The sequence below is a fragment of the Urocitellus parryii genome, chromosome 11 (assembly GCF_045843805.1).
Source record: "Urocitellus parryii isolate mUroPar1 chromosome 11, mUroPar1.hap1, whole genome shotgun sequence".
NCBI classification, from domain to species: Eukaryota; Metazoa; Chordata; class Mammalia; order Rodentia; family Sciuridae; genus Urocitellus; species Urocitellus parryii.
Window position 1 is genome coordinate 34,096,033 of NC_135541.1, and position 19,558 is coordinate 34,115,590.

The following is a 19,558-nucleotide window of genomic DNA, read 5'->3' on the forward strand; positions in this document are numbered from 1 at the left end:
TAAGGAAGGCCTGTGCCTGCTATTATTCTGGTTATCCCATAGTGCTCAGTTCAGTGAAGTATAATACCCAGCAGACATTTAGTAAATAGTTGGACAGCTGGGAAATCTTAACATAAAGTATTGTTTTGGTAAGGGGGGGTGCAGGGGGCACTGAAGAACATTTAATAAGTCCTCTGGTGAGACATCAGCCTCTCCTTGGTGGAGAAAAGGCTGAAGACACAATAAGACTCCTACAGTTAAGTCTTAAGAGTATTTGTTATTAAAGAGGCAAGGTCTTAAGATGTGCTTTTTAACAGTCTTTACTTTGGCTGTAATTTAAGATGACTTTTACAAATTAGATCCTAATCCTTGCAGACACAGATGGCTGTTACAGAATAGCCTTGCAAAAACACTAGTCATTTGACTTGAAAGAGCATTCAAAGAAGGATGAAGAGCCATTAACTCTTACCCCACCTCTGGGTCTGAGAGGCCTAAAAATTCCTGGGTGGGCTTTCTGACTTTAGGACTGGAATCTGGGTGGGTCTAGGTCATTTGTTGTGATTTGAAACAGCCTCGGTCCTTCACTACGGAACTAGAGATTTAGGGGAGCCTGAGGTCACTAACATTTGACAATAGTTCCTGAATGCTTATATATGAGGTACCACAGAGGATATAGATTTGAACATGATTTGGGCTGCCTCTGTAAATCATTACAGAACAACAGAACAAGCACTATGAGAGAGGAGTGCACAAACTACAATGGTATATTGGTGGGGAGCTTGGGAGAAGCCCATAGAAAGGTGACTTCTGAACTAGGCATTAAAAGATAAGTTCAAACAGGCCAGGGACATGGAGGCATGAGAATCTGTGTCATTAGTGAATAATGAGCAATCTCCTATCTCCTGCTGATAAAAATAAAAGAGGCAGGATATAAGAAAGGCACAAATGGAACAGACTGTAAATCAAAAAACATTCTAAGGGGTCTGTACTTATTCTAGGCTAGTAGGGGCTATTAAAAAGTTTTAAGCAAGAGAAGAAATTATCAGAGCTGGGTTTTTGAAAAAATAACTGTGGCAGATGATTTCAGGTTGACCAAGGGCCATAAAATGGACTTGTGATTAGTTTTGGGAGACTCCTGATTTCTCTGACAGGTGGCTTGGTTTTTTTCTTTGGGCAACAAAGGCAAACTTGATTTAAATTGGCCTTGGAATAGGGACCAAGGTAGAAATGGAGTCAGGAGTGAAAGAGATGCTAGGAGAAGAGAATGTTAGCCACACTGAATAGTTTTCTTCAGCAATGTAAAACAAAGGATCAGTGATGAAAAGCCAAATCAGGAGTAGATTTTCTCTAAGACTACATGATGGGCTTTCTACTTAGGGCTTGTCCATAATGACATAACAGTCTGCATTGAAAAGGTTGAAAAGTTGGTTACTAGAACTCAAAGTAGGAAAGTGGCAAATGCAAGAATCCTCTGCATTTCATTTCAGTTTAAAGTAGCCCCCAAAATACCCACCATAATTGAACTTCTCCAGGGACCCCTACCATAATTAAACTTCTTGTCAGCAAGATTTTACAAAGAGTATCAATGGGATTTCACAGGATTTCAGCTAAAAGCTCATTGTGGTTTGAAGATTCCTTTTTTTTTTTTTTTTTTTTGTGAATGCCAGGTTTGCATACAAAAGGTGTGATAGACTCTGTCTCAACAGTTTGCTGTGTAAAAGTTACTGATTCTGTTTTCCATGGTAAAAATTTGTGAAACCTCTGTCTGACCTAAGAATGTGGAACAAAAAGTAACTATTATGAACCCACCCACTGTCGTGTTACCATCTCACTGAGTATAAATGTAAAACAATTTCCAGACCTGGGGTCCAAAAGATTTTTGAGGCATTAGTCCCTCTGGTCAGCTGCAGCTTAAATAAACCTGCTTCCTGAAAATTCCTTGGATGTCCAGCCTCATCTATCCTACATCAAGTTCTCCTGCTTCTTTTCAAAAGCAACTTTTTAGTCTACATTTTTTTTACCATGTAAGAAGAGGTTGTTAACACTGAAGAGAAAATCTTTCTTTTAAAAAAATTTTTCTCCCCCACCCATCTATAATCAGATTTAATTTTGTTTCAAATTAATTTTAAAGACCAGGAAGGTCCTTATTTCTTTCACTTTACTTCTTTTACTACCTTCATTTTACAGATAAGGCCTAGACGGGGAGTGACTTAAAACCAATGAATAGGAAGGATTCATTTAGGTCTTAAGTTAGTCAGCTCTCCAAGATGAAATGTTCATTGCAGAATATAAAGTAAAGAGAAACAGGCTGATCTTGAACCCCCTGATAATGGCTCTTTTCTAAATATTCAGACACTGAGGGGCTGAGGTTATGGCTCAGTGGTAGAGTTGCTTGTCTAGCATGTGTGGGGCCCTGGGTTCAATCCTCAGCACCACATAAAAACAAATAAAGGTATTGTGCCCAACTACAACTAAAATAAATAAATAAATAAACAAATACTCAGTTACTAAGAGTTCAATTTCAGTGACAGAATTTAACCCATTTTGCCCCATTGTTCCAGATGTAGAACTATAAAAGAATTAGATAATTATGATTGAATAATTATAATATTAATAGATGTAATCATATATAAAAGGTCTAAATTATGATTCAAACACTTTTTTTTTTCAGTAGCATAATTTTATTTTTACCAGACTGTAAGGCAGTCACTAATTTGATTACAATCAAAATGAATTATAATTGAGGATTAAAATCACCCTAACCTGTGAACAACTCCTTGTCACATCACTCTCTGAATAGTTTGTAACCCATTTTAGAAAACCTTCTGAAAACCTACTGGCACAACTGAAGGGACCCAGCAGAGGTCCTGAATGTTAAGATAATTTGACCTAGATTCATACCTCTTATTTTTTTTTTCATAATATGCATCTAAATTCTCATTTTGTGTTAAAAGGAATTTTCCCCAATGAAGGATCACGCAGGGATCTGGGGTTTGGAGTGAATGCAATAACTTGCAGCTCTGTATGATGTGCCTTTTGGAAAAAGAGGGAACACATTTTTGGTTATAAATGAACTAGCTGTACTATTTTGTGTTTACTTAAATCAAATAGATTTTTAAATTATAAAACATTTTAGATTGAGAAATATAAATTATACGAGGGATACCGAGCATCTATGTAGTCACTTCTCAGCTTTTAAGAAATACATTAAAAATTTAAGCTGAGCATGGTGGTGGGCACCTATAATTCTAGGTACTTGGGAGGCAGAAGCAGGAGGGTCACTTGAGCCCAGGAGTTTTATACCTGCCTGGAGTGAAGGTCAGCCTGGGTAACATAGGCAGACTCCGATTCAAACACTTTAAAAAAATTTTTTAGAGTTGTGGATGGACAGAATGCCTTTATTTTATTTGTTATGCGGTGCTGAGGATGGAATCCAGTGCCTCTCATGTGTTAGGCAAGCACTCTACAACTAAGCAACAACCCTAGCCCTACAAACTATTTTAATGCAACTCTGTCAATATTCTCAGAATTGAAAATTTGGGACTTAATAGGTTAAGGTAGTTTCTTACCTGACTGTGTGGTAAGAGCATGTGCATTCCTTATCTTGTGCATGTTTGTGTGCTTTACATATGAATAAGGGGGAAAAGGCTCAGAGTAGTAGGAAGGGCACTGAGAAAAGGACCAATGGCTACAACCACCTGGAGTCCACAATACGCTCCTGGACTCAGATGTAAGCAGAATACTCATTCCACCCAGAGGGGATTTATGGCTGTCTGATAGAGTTATACATATATCACTCATTTCTGATTCTGTCCTGCAAATCTGATAGTCAATATGAGGGACCTGGATAAGTCTTATGGTATGTTAGATGAAGTCCAGGTTACTAGACTTACATGATAATGGAATCACAGAACATTAAACTATGTCTTATAGTTGAGCTAGTCCAATTCCATGTAAAGCAGAAACACTAGGAATGGATCCCTCTCCATAAATACATATCTGTATTGTGGAAAAGAGAACTAATTGTTATCTCCAAAGATAGAAAAACTCTTTACAACACAAGATATTCCTTTCTTAGAAAGTGCCCAAATGTATCTATCTCCTTGTAACTTTCAATATATTGATCCCATTTCTACCCTAAAGCCTGAAAAAGTAAGATACCTCTTTTATATGGCAAGCCTTCAAGTAGTTGAAGTAGTTGAAGACAACAACAATGTCTTCCATACCCTTTCCTTCTCTAGAGGATATATTCCTCAGATGACATAATTTTCAGTTATTTCTGCTTCCTACCAGCCCTGCTCTGCATTCTGTAAGCTTCATTTTGTCCACTGTTTCATATTTTAAGGTTTTCTTGAATCTTATTATTCATTATCCACAAATCAGAGAAAGTCTTTGTATAGGATGTCGATATATATAGTAAGTAATAAAGAACTAAATAAAGAGCCTCTTGGTTTCCACCAGGGAGATAACAATCAACATTTTCTGGACATAACCATTTATTCAGTAATGAATACATCTAACTGTAGATCTCTCTCTCTCTACCTTGTCCATGAATACTATGAAACATTACCAAATACTTTTGTTGAAATACAGATACACAGTAAATATGGTCATCATACTTGTCTTTCCAGGCTAGTAAAACTATCAAAGTAAAACTATGGTGCATGCTTATAATCCTAGTGAATTAGAAGGCTCAACCATGAGAATTGCAAGTTTGAGGTCAGCCTCATCACCTTAGTGAGATCGAATTTCAAAATAAAAAATAAAAAGGACTGTAGATGTAGCTCAGTGGTAAAGCCCCCTCAGTTCAATCTCTAGTACTGCAAACAAAACAAAAATCCCTCAAATCACAAAATACTCTTTGAACCAAAACTTTGATCCTGATGGAACAATTAGGCTGTTAAGCACACAATTTTTAGGTATACTCTGAGGCAAAAAATAAAAGAAAAGCCTATATGAGTGGTGGAATAGGGGAAAAAGCTAGATAGTAAAGAAAAGAATTTCTTACATGGGTTCCTGGCTATATGTTTGCTGGCCTGGTAAGCCTTACCTTCTTCAAAAGATGAGGAGAGAATGATGTGCAGAACAAAGAGACTTTGGGTGTCTTTTAGAAGACTACCACTTGATCTTTTTTTTGGACTACTTTTCCTAGCCACAGTGATGGGATCTCCTATGTGGACACACTGCCTATGATGAGAAAGGCAACTTACATCTCTCCTAGGAAAGGTGCTCAGTAACTTGAATTCATCCCATGGAAATCCTTTAGAAGCAACGAAATCAAAGACAATCTGGAGCTTATTGCTGGCCAGGAAACGCCGCTCTAGGAACTCGCCACTGGGGGTACGGATCCGCAGTTTGCTCACAGGCTCAGCATTTTCTTCCTTTGGTTCTGGAGGCAGGGCTTGCTCTAAGGAGAGTCTGATGGCCTAAGTAGAGAAAAAAACCCAGGTGTTAAAATGTAAGATAGATGGGCTGTAGGGAGTGGGAAAGACTAGAACACAGCTGCTACTTTCTAGGAACTCATCAAAAAGTTACTGCTCCATTTATTAAGCAACACTAATGCTTGAACAATAAAATCAGGTGTTTTTAAATTTTCTTAATATTAATAAAGACAATTCATTAAACTATATCCCGCCTTGAAGACATGTTTTATTAAACCAATAGGTAACTACTTCAAAAATAAGGGCTTTCCCCCTCCCCCCCTCTAAACTGAAGAACTCAGACATTTGTGATTGAGGAAACAAATATCAAATACCCAGATGCTTTTTAGGGTATAAATGAGGGTATTAGAAGCATTCACAAAACACACACATTCATATTTAAGAAAACTCATTGACTAATTAGAAACAACCAAAGAATCAACAAAATATTGGAGCGTGTGTGTGTGTGTGTGTGTGTGTGTGTGCATGTGCACGGGCGTGCACGCACACACATACACATACACATTTTTTTGGTACCAGGGAACGAACCCAGAGGCGCTTTACCATGGAACTACATTCCCAGCCCTTTTTATTTTTTATTTTATTTTATTTTAAAGAGAGAGACAGAGAGAGAGAGAGGAATTTTAATATTTATTTATTTTTTAGTTTTCAGCGGACACAACATCTTTTGTTTGTATGTGGTGCTGAGGATTGAACCCGGGCCGCACGCATGCCAGGCGAGCACGCTACCACTTGAGCCACATCCCCAGCTCCTTTTTATTTTATTATTTATTTTGAAACAGGGTCTAAGTGCCTCACTGGCCTCAAACTTGTGATCGTGCCTCAGCCTCCCAAATTGCTGAGATTACATATGTGCATCATAGCACCTAGCCTGGATAATGTGTTAATGACAAAATTGAATGGAAAGATTCTGTTTGGAGTGATGAATTATACTTAAAAGTGGCAAATTTCTCTATATGTTCTGCCACAGGGAAAGTTTAAAAACAAAGTGGAATAAAAAGAGATTCATCAGGTTTATTGGAGGTAGGAAACCACAGCCCTCATTCCACCTCTGCCATTAACTTGATAAGGGGTCTGGACCTATAGATAAACTAATCCCTTTACTTTATGGAAGACAAAACAGACTCAAACATGTAGAATAAACTGTTGAGGTCTCATGGTTAGAATTGGCCTTGAATCCATGTTTCCTAGTTCTCAATCTAGAGTATTGTATTTTCTTTTTTTTTTCCATATTCATGATATTCCACCAGAAGATCAGAAGAACTCTTAGATACCGGCACAAACTGGAATTTGTAGCAGAAATTCACAAAAAACTTTAATGTCCCTAGCGCCATGAAAGTTTCCTTAGATAAGTAAGCCTGGTAATCATGTTCTGCTTCACAGCTACATTCTGTTCTTTCTTGGGTAGTTTAACATTTGTATTACTAAATAATCATTAATAGAAGGAATTCCTCCCCCTCAATTAAACTACAACTATCATAATCACAAGATGTGTGAGAAACTGGGACTTATAGTCTTTAAAATCTCAACAGCCATTTTCAAATGTGATGTCACCCTTACAGCTGGGGAAAAACACTGATCTTTTTCTTAAACATCTCAAAAATGAAGTATAAATCAAAACCATAGAATATACAGAAAACAATGATTGTTGAAACACTTCATGCTAGGCTCTGTGGGATTCATCTGAAGCAGTCCTCAGAGGAAATTTATAGACTTAAAATTCGTGGTGGTTGGGGCTGAGGTTGTGGCTCAGTGGTAGAGCGCTCGCCTAGCACACATGAGGCACTGGGTTTGATCCTCAGCACCACACAGAAATGAAATAAAGATTGTGTGTCCACCTACAACTAAAAAATAAATATTAAAAAAAATTTTGTGGTGGCGCCTGTCTGGAATCTCAGTGGCTTGGGAAGCTGAGACAGGAGGATCAAGAGTTCAAAGCCAGCCTTGCCAAGGCGCTAAGCAACTCAGTAAGACCCAGTCTCTAAATAAAATACATAATAGGGCTGGGAATATGGCTTAGTGGTTGAGTGCCCCTGAGTTCAATCCTCACAACAACAACAACAACAACAACAACAAATTCATATTGAAAATGAGAAAATAAGTGGGGCATGAGTAGTATATGCCTGCAGTCCCAGTCATGGAGGGAGGCTGAGGAAGCAGGATCACTTCAGCCCAGGTGGTCAAGACCAGCCTGGGCAACACAGCGAGATCCTATCTCAAAAAACAAAAACAAAAACAAATAAGGGGCTGGGGATGTGGCTCAAGAGGTATGGCGCTCGCCTGGCATGCGAGCGGCCCGGGTTCGATCCTCAGCACCACATACAAACAAAGATGTTGTGTCCGCCGGAAACTAAAAAATAAGTATTAAAAAATTCTCTCTCTCTCTCTCTCTCTTTAAAACACACACACACACACACACACACACACACAAATAAAAGTAAAAAGTTTAAAAAAAAATTCCTCCAAAAATAAACAAGTGGCTAAGTACCCCTGAGTTCAGCACCTAGCACCAAAATGTACAAATGAATGAATGAATAAATAAATAAATAAACAAGTGGAAGGAAAATTTAGAATAATTATAAAAGTATAAAGGAATGAGTTAGAAAAAAAAACCAGTCAGTAAATAAATTGGTTCTTTGGAGAAAATAAATATATGCAAATACAAAGAAATGAAAAAAATGTAATGCATAGAAAGTGGAAGAAGCAGGATGGATAAGGATACATAGTTTCCTGAATATGTCTTTTTATATTTTTTTACTTATATAAGTGTATTTTCTGTTAAAACATCTAAAATAACCAACAGAAAAACAGTTTGCACAGATATGAGTATGATAAGAAATTATTTAATTTCTGTATCACTTAATTTGGCTGATTCTAATATTAAAATATTTTCTTAAAAAGCAGTAAAAACTTCTGCAATGTGCAGAGAAAGCTAATCTCTTCCATGCTTCAGAGGTCATTTTCCTACTAATAGGCACTAATACCACTGACCTTAGAGGGGATTACAGAGATGGGAATTATAAACATGATATATGTAAAATTCTTAGCGCAGTATCTGTTATGGTTTGGTATGTGGGCCCCCCAAAGCTCCTTTGTCAATGCAGGAATTTCCAGAGGTGAAATGATTAGATTATGAGAGCTGTAACCTAATCAGCCCATTCTAATTTGAAAGGACTACTGGGGTAGCTGGAGGAGTAGGTCACTTCAGCCCAGGCATTCAAAACCAGTCCCTGCAACACAGTGAGACCCCACTTCAAATAAATAAATAAATAAATAAAACCAAAAAGTTAAAAATGGAAAGAAAAAGAAGTAAATTAAGAGTTAGACCAAAAAGGCTGGGAAAAATTCTTCCCCAAAAAAACAAGTAGAAGAAAAATTGAGAACAAAGTCATTATAAAAGCATATCCTGAGTTAGAAAAAAAAGAGAAATTTCGTATTTGAGAAAACATATTTATTAATTAGAAATAACTGAAGAATCTGCAAAATACTGGAATAAAAAATATATAAATATGAATGTATATGTATTGGAGATTAAACCCATGAGTAGGGGATTGATGGGGGGGTGTTCTGTGAGGGATTGTATTAGGTCTCTCTGGCTTCTCCCTGATTCCACCCTCACTCTCAGCTTCAAGCAGCTTTTCTCCACTGTGCCCTTTTGCCATGAAGTTTTATCTCACCTCAGGCCCATTCCAATGGAACCAGCAGACCATAGACTGAAACCCTGAAACCATCAGCCAAAATAGACTTTTGCTTTTCTAAGTTGTTCTTGCCAGATATTTTGCTCACAGTAACGAAAAGTTGACTAACAGCATTTGACACAACAGGCTTTAATGAATGGTTGTTTATTATTATGAGATAAGACATATACAGAATATCACACCAGGAAGGGGCTACACTGGCCAAACAGTCCTATGCTCTCTCTCTCTCTCTTTTTTTTAATGGGGATAATTGAAGCCCAGAAGATTAAGAAATATAATTTAAAAATTAAAAGGACAGTTAGTTAAACGAGTCATTTCTGCCATTTTTTTTTGTTTGATAGTATGAAAGGAAATTTATCTAATATTGGTATTTTGAGTCACAATGAGTTTCAAGTGAGTATTTCAAATACTAATCTACTTAAGTAACACTTTCATATATTAATAACCAAATTTTGATATATATACATGCATATATACTAAATATACATATATATGAATATATACATAAATGTGTATATATTAACATTAAATGTCAGTTGTAACATGTCTACTATAGCATTCACTATATTACACTATTCTTGTCTAATGTTTAGCTTTCCCATTGACCTGCAGCTCTGTTATGGCATGGGAGTATGTCTTCTTATTTTAAGAAGCACATAGCATAGCACAAAGTAAGTGTTTAGTATATATTTGGTAATGGAGGGTATAATTAACATGCTAACTCAAATAAGGCATGTAAAACTGCTTTGTATGGTGACAGGCACATGACAGGTGTTTGTTTAATAAATATGTAAAGAATCTGAAATCTCATGGCTTCTACTTCTAGTAACAAAGAAGTCAACATCCTGATTCTCTTTTTTTCTGATGTCTGACTCCTTCTAGCATCAATAGCATTAACATATGTGTCCCTTAAGGGTGAACCATGAGTCTCTCATAGGAGGATTAGTCATATACATTTTCTATACTATTAGTGGGGTCATCTATCAGTACCACTACTGTTTCTTTGAGATTAAAAATCATTTTTCCTGCTTATAAGAGTAATATATATTCACTGAAAAACAAAGATTAAATAGGGAAAACATTAAAAGTAACCTAGATTTTCTAAAGTCACCATCAATAAGTAATCATTCTCATCATTTAAGTATTTATACCCATTAACTTAAACAATAATTTTAACCATTTTTAAGTGTACAATTCAGTGGCACTAAGTACATTCATGCAACCATCACCACTACTTCCAAATGAATGTACTTTTTTATCACCCCATCATTGCAGTACTGGAATTGAACCCAGGGCCCTACATATGCTAGGCAAGTGTTCTAACACTGAGCTACTTCCCCAGCTCTTTCTATTTTATCTTGAGATAGTATCTTACTCAATTGCCATGCTGCCCTCAAACTTGCAATCCTCCTGTCTTGGGCTCCCTAACCTACCACTGCATCCAGCACCATTCATTCTTTTTTTTAACTTTTTATAAAATTTAAATGTATGTATTTTTGACCTTTTGCAAAATTTAAATCAATATTATATTAATCTTTTTATTTTTTTGTTCAAAGTACATATTTTGTAATTGTTTTAAAATTTTATTAAAGTATAACATATTTGAGAAAAAGTCCCCAAATCTTAAGTGTAGAACTTGAAAAAATTTCAGAAAGTCCACATACCTGTAAAACTAGCACTGTGATCAAGTATCTCAAAAACATGCCTCCTTTCTGGGTGCTAAATCTCCTCAAAGTCAATCACTATTCTGACTTTTAACAGTGAGGTTTTAAAAAACCCTAGTTTAATCCAATGGTATGTTTAGGAACATAGGCTTTAAGGTATGAAAGAACAGAACCAAAATACTAGCCACTAGACAAATGACAGTCTGTATGACCTTTGATTTCCTCATATAAGAAACAAGGTCAATAACAACTTTCTTACAAAGTCCTATAAAATAGAGTAATAATTAAAAACACAAAGTGCTGACACATGGTCAGCATTCAGTGACAAATTCTCAGTATCAACCTCATGCTGTATGCAACATTAACAACAACAAAGCACAGTGGTTGGTCTTGTTGCCATTATGATTATTACTTTGTACCTACTTTAAACCGGAACTTAATTTGGTATTTCCTGATTTCCCCTCCTGCCCTCCCTTTAATCCACCTGTCTGCTTGCTTTCTATTTTGACATTTCCCTACACAATATTAACAACAGATGCTACATTATTGTCTGAATTCAACCAATTATACTACAGAAGAATAAACAACAGTAGCTCATTACTCCATTCATAGGGCAGACAATATCTGCTCCTCCGTTTACGCAGTCTCCAGGGCTTTTCCCCAGAATGAAAAACAGACCTTGGATATCCCACACTATATGGAAAACAATGAAGATTTATTAGGTAAGTTAGCAACCTTGATATCTGAATACCCATCAGTTTTACTGGCAAAAAGAATAAAAATACACCAGTGGTCCAGTTCCAAACACTGGCTAAAAGGCCTCATGTAAGCAAACACTGTTGTAAAATAATGACATAAAGGACACATACACTCAAACAACAAAGTAAACATCATTGTTAAACTTGAATTTGGTTTGCTCAACAAATAGTTTTTTATTTGCATTATTTTAGGTTTGTGATAAAATAAGGAAAATCTGCTATAAGAAAATATGAATTGATGTTGGACTTACTTGTTTCTACACAATTTCATTTTTTAAGAAGAAAAGATAATGTATACTTACACCAATCTCTTACAATAAGAATCAAAGATTGGCTTGATTTACTTACACCTAAACATGTATAAACACACACACACACACACACACACACACACACACACACACACACAATTCTCTTTGCTTCTACAGCTACATACCAAATAACAGTTTATAGACCCAGTTTCTCTAGGGTTAAATAGGCTAAAACTAACATTCATTAATTCCATGAATTCTTAGTGAGGACTTTCCTTGAGTTAGGCATTATTCTAGATGATGGGAAAATAGCAGTGAATGAAATAGATAAAAAAAAAATTCTGCTTAAGTGGAGTTTATATTCTAGTAGGATGGGGAGGAAGACAACAAAAACACATACGGGAAAGACTCATCACAGTGATGAGTACTATGGGGGGAGAGCAGAGAACGCTGGGAGAAGAGAGGTGGGTACACTTTTTAAATACTGTAAATCTCAGTAAGTAAAAAGACCTAAAGAGCCACAAGGACATTTAGACCTAGAAGTGTAATAATAAGCAGGAATCACAAGTGCCAAAGCCTTGGTCCTGTTCCTAAATTCTTTGAAAAACGGCAGGACAGTCAATATGGCTGGAATGGAATGAGTGAGGGGAGAGGAAGAGCTGTTGAAGTTAAAGAGGAAATACAGGAATGGTTAGATTTTTATACGGCCCTGAGAAGGCTGCTCAATGATTTTTTTTTTCCATTGTAAAATTAGGGTATAATTTACATATAGTTATTCTACAAGTCACATCCTCAGTCCTTTAAAAACAACAACAACATTTTCTTAAGAGACAGGGTCTCACAAAGTTGTCTTGCTAAATTACTGAGGCTAGCTTTGAGCTCATTATCCTTCTGCCTTAGTCTTTCAAACTGCTGGGATTAGAGGCTTGCCCCATAGTGTCTGGCTAACATAGTATCTTTTCTGATAGTTATATTATATTTAGACAGTAAAAAACATTCCAAGGGCTTGACTGACTTATACATAACATAATGTGAGTTAAATAAATATCCACGGCAGTTGATTTAATGTTTGCATGTAGAATAAGATTGATAAATATCTGCTGAACACTCACTGAATCAAAGAACTGAGAGTCAAAATTTTAGCTGAAACTTTCTTTACTTGCCCAAAATTTGGTGGCAAAAAAAAAAAAAAAAATAGTATTCAGGAAGGATTTCTTGGATGCTCTGTAGTTCATACATCTCAATACTTACTGTAAATTCCATTTCTTAAACTGGCCTACCATACATATATATCATTTGGGCCTTTACAAAGATGATTTTACTAAATTGTGCTCTGGCCTTATTATTTTATATTTTAAAAGGTATAAGCAGCTGTCAGACAGACTTGTTATTATAGCTATGGCTGGCAATACTATTCAAAGATCCTGAACAGACACCAACAAGAAACATTGCTTAGTGCTAGAAAAATCAAGAGATCTTCTGAGTTATCACACTTTAATATTACACACAAAGTAAAACTTCTCAACTATCATATTTTCCTTTGTGTTGGCCCAAGAGAAGTACAGAACAAATTTTGTGGCTAATATTGAATAAATGTACAGACCCTATTATATGCATCTGGGGCCTGGGTTGGATTATCTATTGTCAACATTTAGTCTTACCATTCACTTTCACTTCCTTTAACTTCCTTTTAGCTTTTCTTTACCCTCACTTCTATATCTATTCTTCCTTTTTAAATCCCTTTGAATTGCATATATTTATATTTGTTACTTGAAACTGATTTTGGAAGGCATTAAAGTAAATATATAAATGAGTAAAAGAGAGAAGATTTTTGCTGTAATTTCTTTGTTTTTCCTTTGAATTGCTTTAGAGCTTTTCCCTTATGGCTAAGAACCAGATCAAGAAAGCTTTCTACATTTTACTAACTACAATCCAAAAGTTACCATACAGCAAAATGAGGCTGATCACTTAGTAATTTCCCTGGGACTACAGTGCTTTGACTATTCAATACTTCATTTTTCTAAAGGACTTTGAAATACTGGAGATAATAAAAATAATAAAACCATTCTTGTTTCTCAATGTAATTATATGGATTAGGATTTCCAGTTAGAAGGGAGGCAGTGTTACTGTGAAAAGTCAGGTGACCTGGCTTCTGATCCAGATTATGTGTTTGACCAGTTTGGTAATGACAAGCAAACCATATAATCAGATTTCTGAGTCTCATTTTTCTCAGAGGTTGCCCAATACCAGCTATTCCCTGGTACTGTGGTTTTATAGTAGACTAGTGTGCTGAAATATATTAACTGATATTCCATGAAAAAAAAAGGATCAAATAAATTTGGATAGACTGAACAAAATTAAGACCAACAGTCTCTTTTTTTTAAAAAAATATTTTTTTCTAGTTGTGGATGGACCTTTATTTTGTTTATTTATATGTGGTGCTGAGAGTAGAACTCAGTTCCTCACACATGCTAAGCAAGTGCTCTACCACTGAGCTATAACCCCAGTCCTCAAAAGTTTCTTTCTTTTTTTTTTAAAGAGAGAGAGAGAGAGAGAGAGAGAGAGAGAGAGAATAGAATAGAATAGAATAGAATAGAATAGAATAGAATAGAATTTTAATATTTTTATTTTTTAGTTTTCGGCAGACACAACATCTTTGTTTGTATGTGGTGCTGAGGATTGAAACCGGGCTGCATGCATGCCAGGCGAGCGCGCTACAGCTTGAGCCACATCCCAGCCCCTCAAAAGTTTCTTAATGACAGGACTTACAACAGCATTTAATTGTGACTCCTGAGTGAGGGATGACAGAGTACACAGTATTATTCAAACTTGCACTGGATTTTGGAGCATTTTAGATTTTCAGGTTAGGGATGTTCAACCCATACAGAGTTTATGTAAGTCCATCAGAAGAAAGTACATATGTTACCAGGCTCTAAATTCAGAATGTAAAGTTAATTGTGTACTCTTGACACTTTAGCCAGTTAGTATACTTGAAGATATACTAGTAAGAGAGAGTGAGCATGTGTGAAACAGAGCACAAAGGAGCAGGAATCCTATTTTTAACCTATATTTCCTGGAATACAGCCTAAAAGGATAATGACCAATCTCTCCCTTATCTAAAGTTGCATGAAACTCTACATATATAACTCCTACAGACACATATTATGATTTATAGCCTTGGACTGAAAATGTAGTGTGAGAAAGAGCTTGAGTTGTAGTCATAAAGACCTAGGTGTCTACATGTGTAATTCAATGAGCTTCAGTTTTCTCATTTTTTTGGAGAATTTCTAACTTTGTATTTGTTTTAATGGTTAATGAGTAACTGTATGCAAAACAGCTTGCAGAGTTTGATACACAAAAGAGGCTCAACAAAATATTTTTAGCAATCAGAGCACAGAAACTAGGGTTTGTAGGTGTGGCATCTTGTACATATGTGTTAAGTATTAAATAAGTTTTCATTTCCAAACAGTGACATTTCATCATCTTTTAAGACCAGGCTCAAATTACTCCTTCCATTTGTTGTCTGATTATCAAAGCTGTAAAGGATTTTTCTTATGCCCTTGAAATCCCCAGGTATTTTGATTTCGCATATCCTGTATCATTTAGTATACTTTCTCCTTGATTTGCTGTTACTTGTAGACATGTTGTATCTTCTGTACAAGAATATAATCTGCCTTTTTTTTTTTTTGTATTGGGGATTGACTGAACCCAAAGCCTCTTTATCACTGAGCCACATCCCCAGCCCTTTTTATTTTGAGATAGGGGTTCACTAAATTGCTGAGCCTGGTTTTGAACTTGTGATCCTTCTGCTTCAGCCTCCCAAGTTACTGGGATTACAGGCATGTGCTACTGTGCTTAGCTTGTAATCTGGTTTTGTAGGTAGAAAACATTTCATTATCCTGTTAAAAAAAAAGTGAGGACTGGGGATGTGACTCAAGTGGTAGTGCACTCGCCTGGCATGCGCGGGGCGCTGGGTTCTATCCTCAGCACCACACAAAAAATAAAAATAAAGATGTTGTGTCCACCGAAAACTAAAAAATAAATATTAAAAAATTGTCTCTTTCTCTCTCTTCCAAAAAAAAAAAAAGTGAGATAGGTAAAAAAAAGAATAAATGAAGGATGTAGCATCCTTTGACCAAGAATGATGACTAATGGGATTTTCCTCAGCCCCAGTTAGGGATCTCCAATTTTTTCCATAATTGATTTGATGGCTTCCTCTTTTTATAAATGAATCTTGCCATTAATCCCATGTCCAGAAAAAAGTATTAAAAATCTCTTTCTGTAAAGCTATTTTAAGGTCATTTGACACCCTTCTTTTTGTTCTGACTGCACTTGGGTCTAAATCTATCATAACTTTTACAAATATTACTATAATTCTTTTTATAAGACTATGAACTCCTGAAGGGCAGAACCCATGTCTGCATCACTATCCTCTAAGTATTGAGTATTCAAAAAATGTTTCCAAAACAAGTGAATATAAAATTCTCTACATTGATGCAGACATAAACTCAGAGTAAAAAAAATATCTGCCAAGCACATCTGCAAGATGCTGCATAAGTAACTCGCAATATCTTTTGATAGGTAACATCAAATACAGGGAAGGAAAAAAAATACAGTCTTTATGTTATTGGAGTGAGACAGTATCCAGGAAGGATGGGAAGCATCTGTTAGGTAACAAAAGGGAAACAGAATTGAAGATTATAGAAAACCATAAATCTAGTATGTGAACAGATATAAAGATCAGGAATAAAGAAAGGTCTTTCATTCTAAAATGAGTCTGAAAAGGCAAAAAGAAGTAAGTTGTAAGAAATATTAACAGCCTTAGTATCAAATACAGTAATACAACCCAGCTTTGAATAATTTTTCTTAAAATTATGCCGCACCTCACGTTCCTCTTCTTGCTCTTTGCGAATCTGCTCCAAACGAAACTGTTCTGCCATCTCTCTCTCATGAGCTTCCCTCTGTTGATAAAATAGATGGGGAGCAAGCATGTAATATATGTATATATATAAATATTATATTCTTTTTTAATAAATAAAATTTTATTTATTGGAGATTGAACCCAGGGCCTCATACAAGCTAGGCAAGTGTTCTACCATTAAACTACATCTATAGCCCTTTCTGATTTTTATTTTGAGTCATGGTCTCATTAAATTGCCCAAGCTAGCCTTGAATTTATAATCCTCTTGACTCATCCTCCAGACTATCTGGGATTACAGGCATGCTTCACTGTGCCTGGCTAATAAATACTTGTTTACCTTAAACAAGGAAAAAACCAAAACCAAAGCGAAACTCAAAGGCCTTATTTAACAAAATTCAGAGGTACACAGTGGTAATAGCAGTGCTTCTCTCCAGAATAAGAACAGATATAAAAGGTTCCTACTGTAATGCTTTGAGCACTTTGGGTAATGTGTCATTCAAGAACCTTCCTTTCTCTCTTTCATCTTCCTTTATGGACTTTTCTGATCTCTCTCCTGTCCCCAGATCTTCCTTTTTTTCTACATTTAAAAAAAAATTGGTGCATTATAGTTATACATAATAATGGGATTTGTTGTTACTATTTGTACATGTACACAGTGTAATGATATACTTTGGCCAATATCACTCCTCGCAACCCATCTCTCACCTCTGGGTCCCTTTCTTCTACTGATCTCTCTTTGATTTTCATGAGCTCTGTCTCTACCTTTCTTTTCCTTTCTCCTCTTTAGCTTCCACATATGAGAGAAAACATGCAACCCTTGACTTTCTGAGTTTGTCCCCAAATCTTGAACTCTAGTCATATTAGCCTTTATTCATTGTGTATGCTTTCTGGGTACTAGCTTATATTATTTCTTCTTTCCTTGTATAGTTACTTGTATCATTTCTATGAAATATTCCAGAGAACATTCCCATTTTCTGGTTATCCAAAAAGGTTGGGAAAATTTTTCCAATGAAACTCCTGCTCCATGAACTCTCTCAAAACTCAGTGCTTCTCTTATGGCACTTAGGATCCTTGTTTTATGTTACAGCTACTAGTGTTATTGACTTAATCTAATCAATCACATTTATCAGTATTCCTTTGAGGGCAGAAACTATGGCTTATACATTTTCCACTCCATTTTCAAAACCCAATACAGTAGCAGGTCCTGAAGAAGAAAATCAAATTTTTGATTTTTTTCTAAGATTAAACAAATCAGTGTCATTAACAGTGACTACACATTAGAATCACCTAGAGTTATTATTTTTTTAAACTGTTAGGCTGTATGACAGACCAATAAATAATAAATAAAATACTATAGGCTCATTCTTATTGTTATTTTTATGATTCTGACAAACTTTATTTTGTCTAAATGAACCATGCTTTAAGGATTATGGATAGAATTATGTTTTCTCTTTATTAAATCTAGCTCTCCCTATTGCAAATCCAATATTTTGGCGGTTCAAAGTAATAAAAGGGCTGATATTCAGATAATCAAAGAGCAGGAGTATATCTACATTCCAGAAGTACCTTGACAAAACCTACCTTTGCTCTGTCAGCCTCAAGTGAAAGGCGATAGGCCTCATCTTGCTCTCTCTTCACATTTTCTCTGGCTTCACGTTCATCCTTAAAAGAAAGAAAAAAGAGTCAACTGAGTTTTAATATTTTTTTAAAGAAAAAAACTGATGGTAACCCCCTTGTATTATTTCTGCATGAATTTATTATTAAATAAGGAATGTTTTAGGTGTACCAGACATAAAAAAACAAACAATGAGTAATATGGTAATAAATAGTAAAGATGTTTAAATTCTAGCTCTGCTACTTATAAACTGTGTGTGTAAGTTATTTAACCTTTCTAGAGCTCTCTATTCCTTAATTGTAAAATAGACATAATATTTGTCTTCTAGGGTTATTGTGAGAACTAAATGCAACAATATGAAACTGCCTAACAAAGCATCTGACACTAGTTCATTTGCATAATTATTAGTTCCTTTTTGCCCTTATTTTGATTTTTTTCTAAGATTTAGAGACTGTTCATCAGTGGGACTAAGGACTGGGAAGAATGAAAGTAAAATATGCTTGTTATGTTAACCTCATTCGACACCTCAGCAGTAAAACTTTGCTCATCAAGTAAGTATTTTACCACTACATTTATATTCATGAAGTGCAAGTAACAGAAGTTACCTAAGTTCAAAAATCTTGTTCAATATTTTAGCTTCTGAAGTGAGTATACCATCTGCCTATATATAAATCATGATTTCATATGAAATTAAAATTTAATTCACTAACAGAATTTCTCATTTGCAAAGCTCAGCAGTGTAGCCAATAATATACTTGTACTCAAACTTAATAAATACCCATACCTGTCCACATTAGTGTTGGTTCCCTTTAGTCATTTGTGTATTAGGTTGAACCATGTAAAGTCATCAATATTTGAATATTTTTGACCTATAAAACTGGATATTTGTCAGGCACAATGGCACTTCGGAGACTAAGGCAGGCAGAGGATAAGTTCTAGTCCAGTCTAGGCAATCTAGTGAAGCCCTGTCTCAAAATAAAAGCTCTGTTAAGAATTATAATATTTCACTGATTCTCAGTCTTTCAACAAAAAAATCAGGAAGAATTAGATGTTGCTAACCTGAAGCTGAGTGTTATACTATGTATGATGAAAGGGTATAAGGGTATATTGGGGAAATTATATTTGGTAATAAAATATCCAGAACCATGTTTAACCTTAGAGATCACTCAGGCTAGAAAGCAGTCAGAACAATTTATATGTCAAATAATATACCTGAATAAAAATGAATTTT

The 19,558-nt window shown here is 35.5% G+C and overlaps 1 protein-coding gene across 1 annotated transcript in view; it reads right to left on the reverse strand.

The window, feature by feature from the left end:
* Faf1 (Fas associated factor 1) overlaps nt 1–19,558 on the reverse strand; it is a 399,930-nt gene that overhangs the window by 34,394 nt on the left and 345,978 nt on the right. Inside the window, exons 16-18 of the mRNA XM_077791122.1 lie at nt 18,294–18,374; nt 16,675–16,752; nt 5,190–5,405 (exon numbers count right to left, since the gene is read on the reverse strand). Of these exons, the coding sequence (XP_077647248.1) occupies nt 5,190–5,405; nt 16,675–16,752; nt 18,294–18,374 (375 nt within the window). The remainder of the gene's footprint in view (nt 1–5,189; nt 5,406–16,674; nt 16,753–18,293; nt 18,375–19,558) is intronic.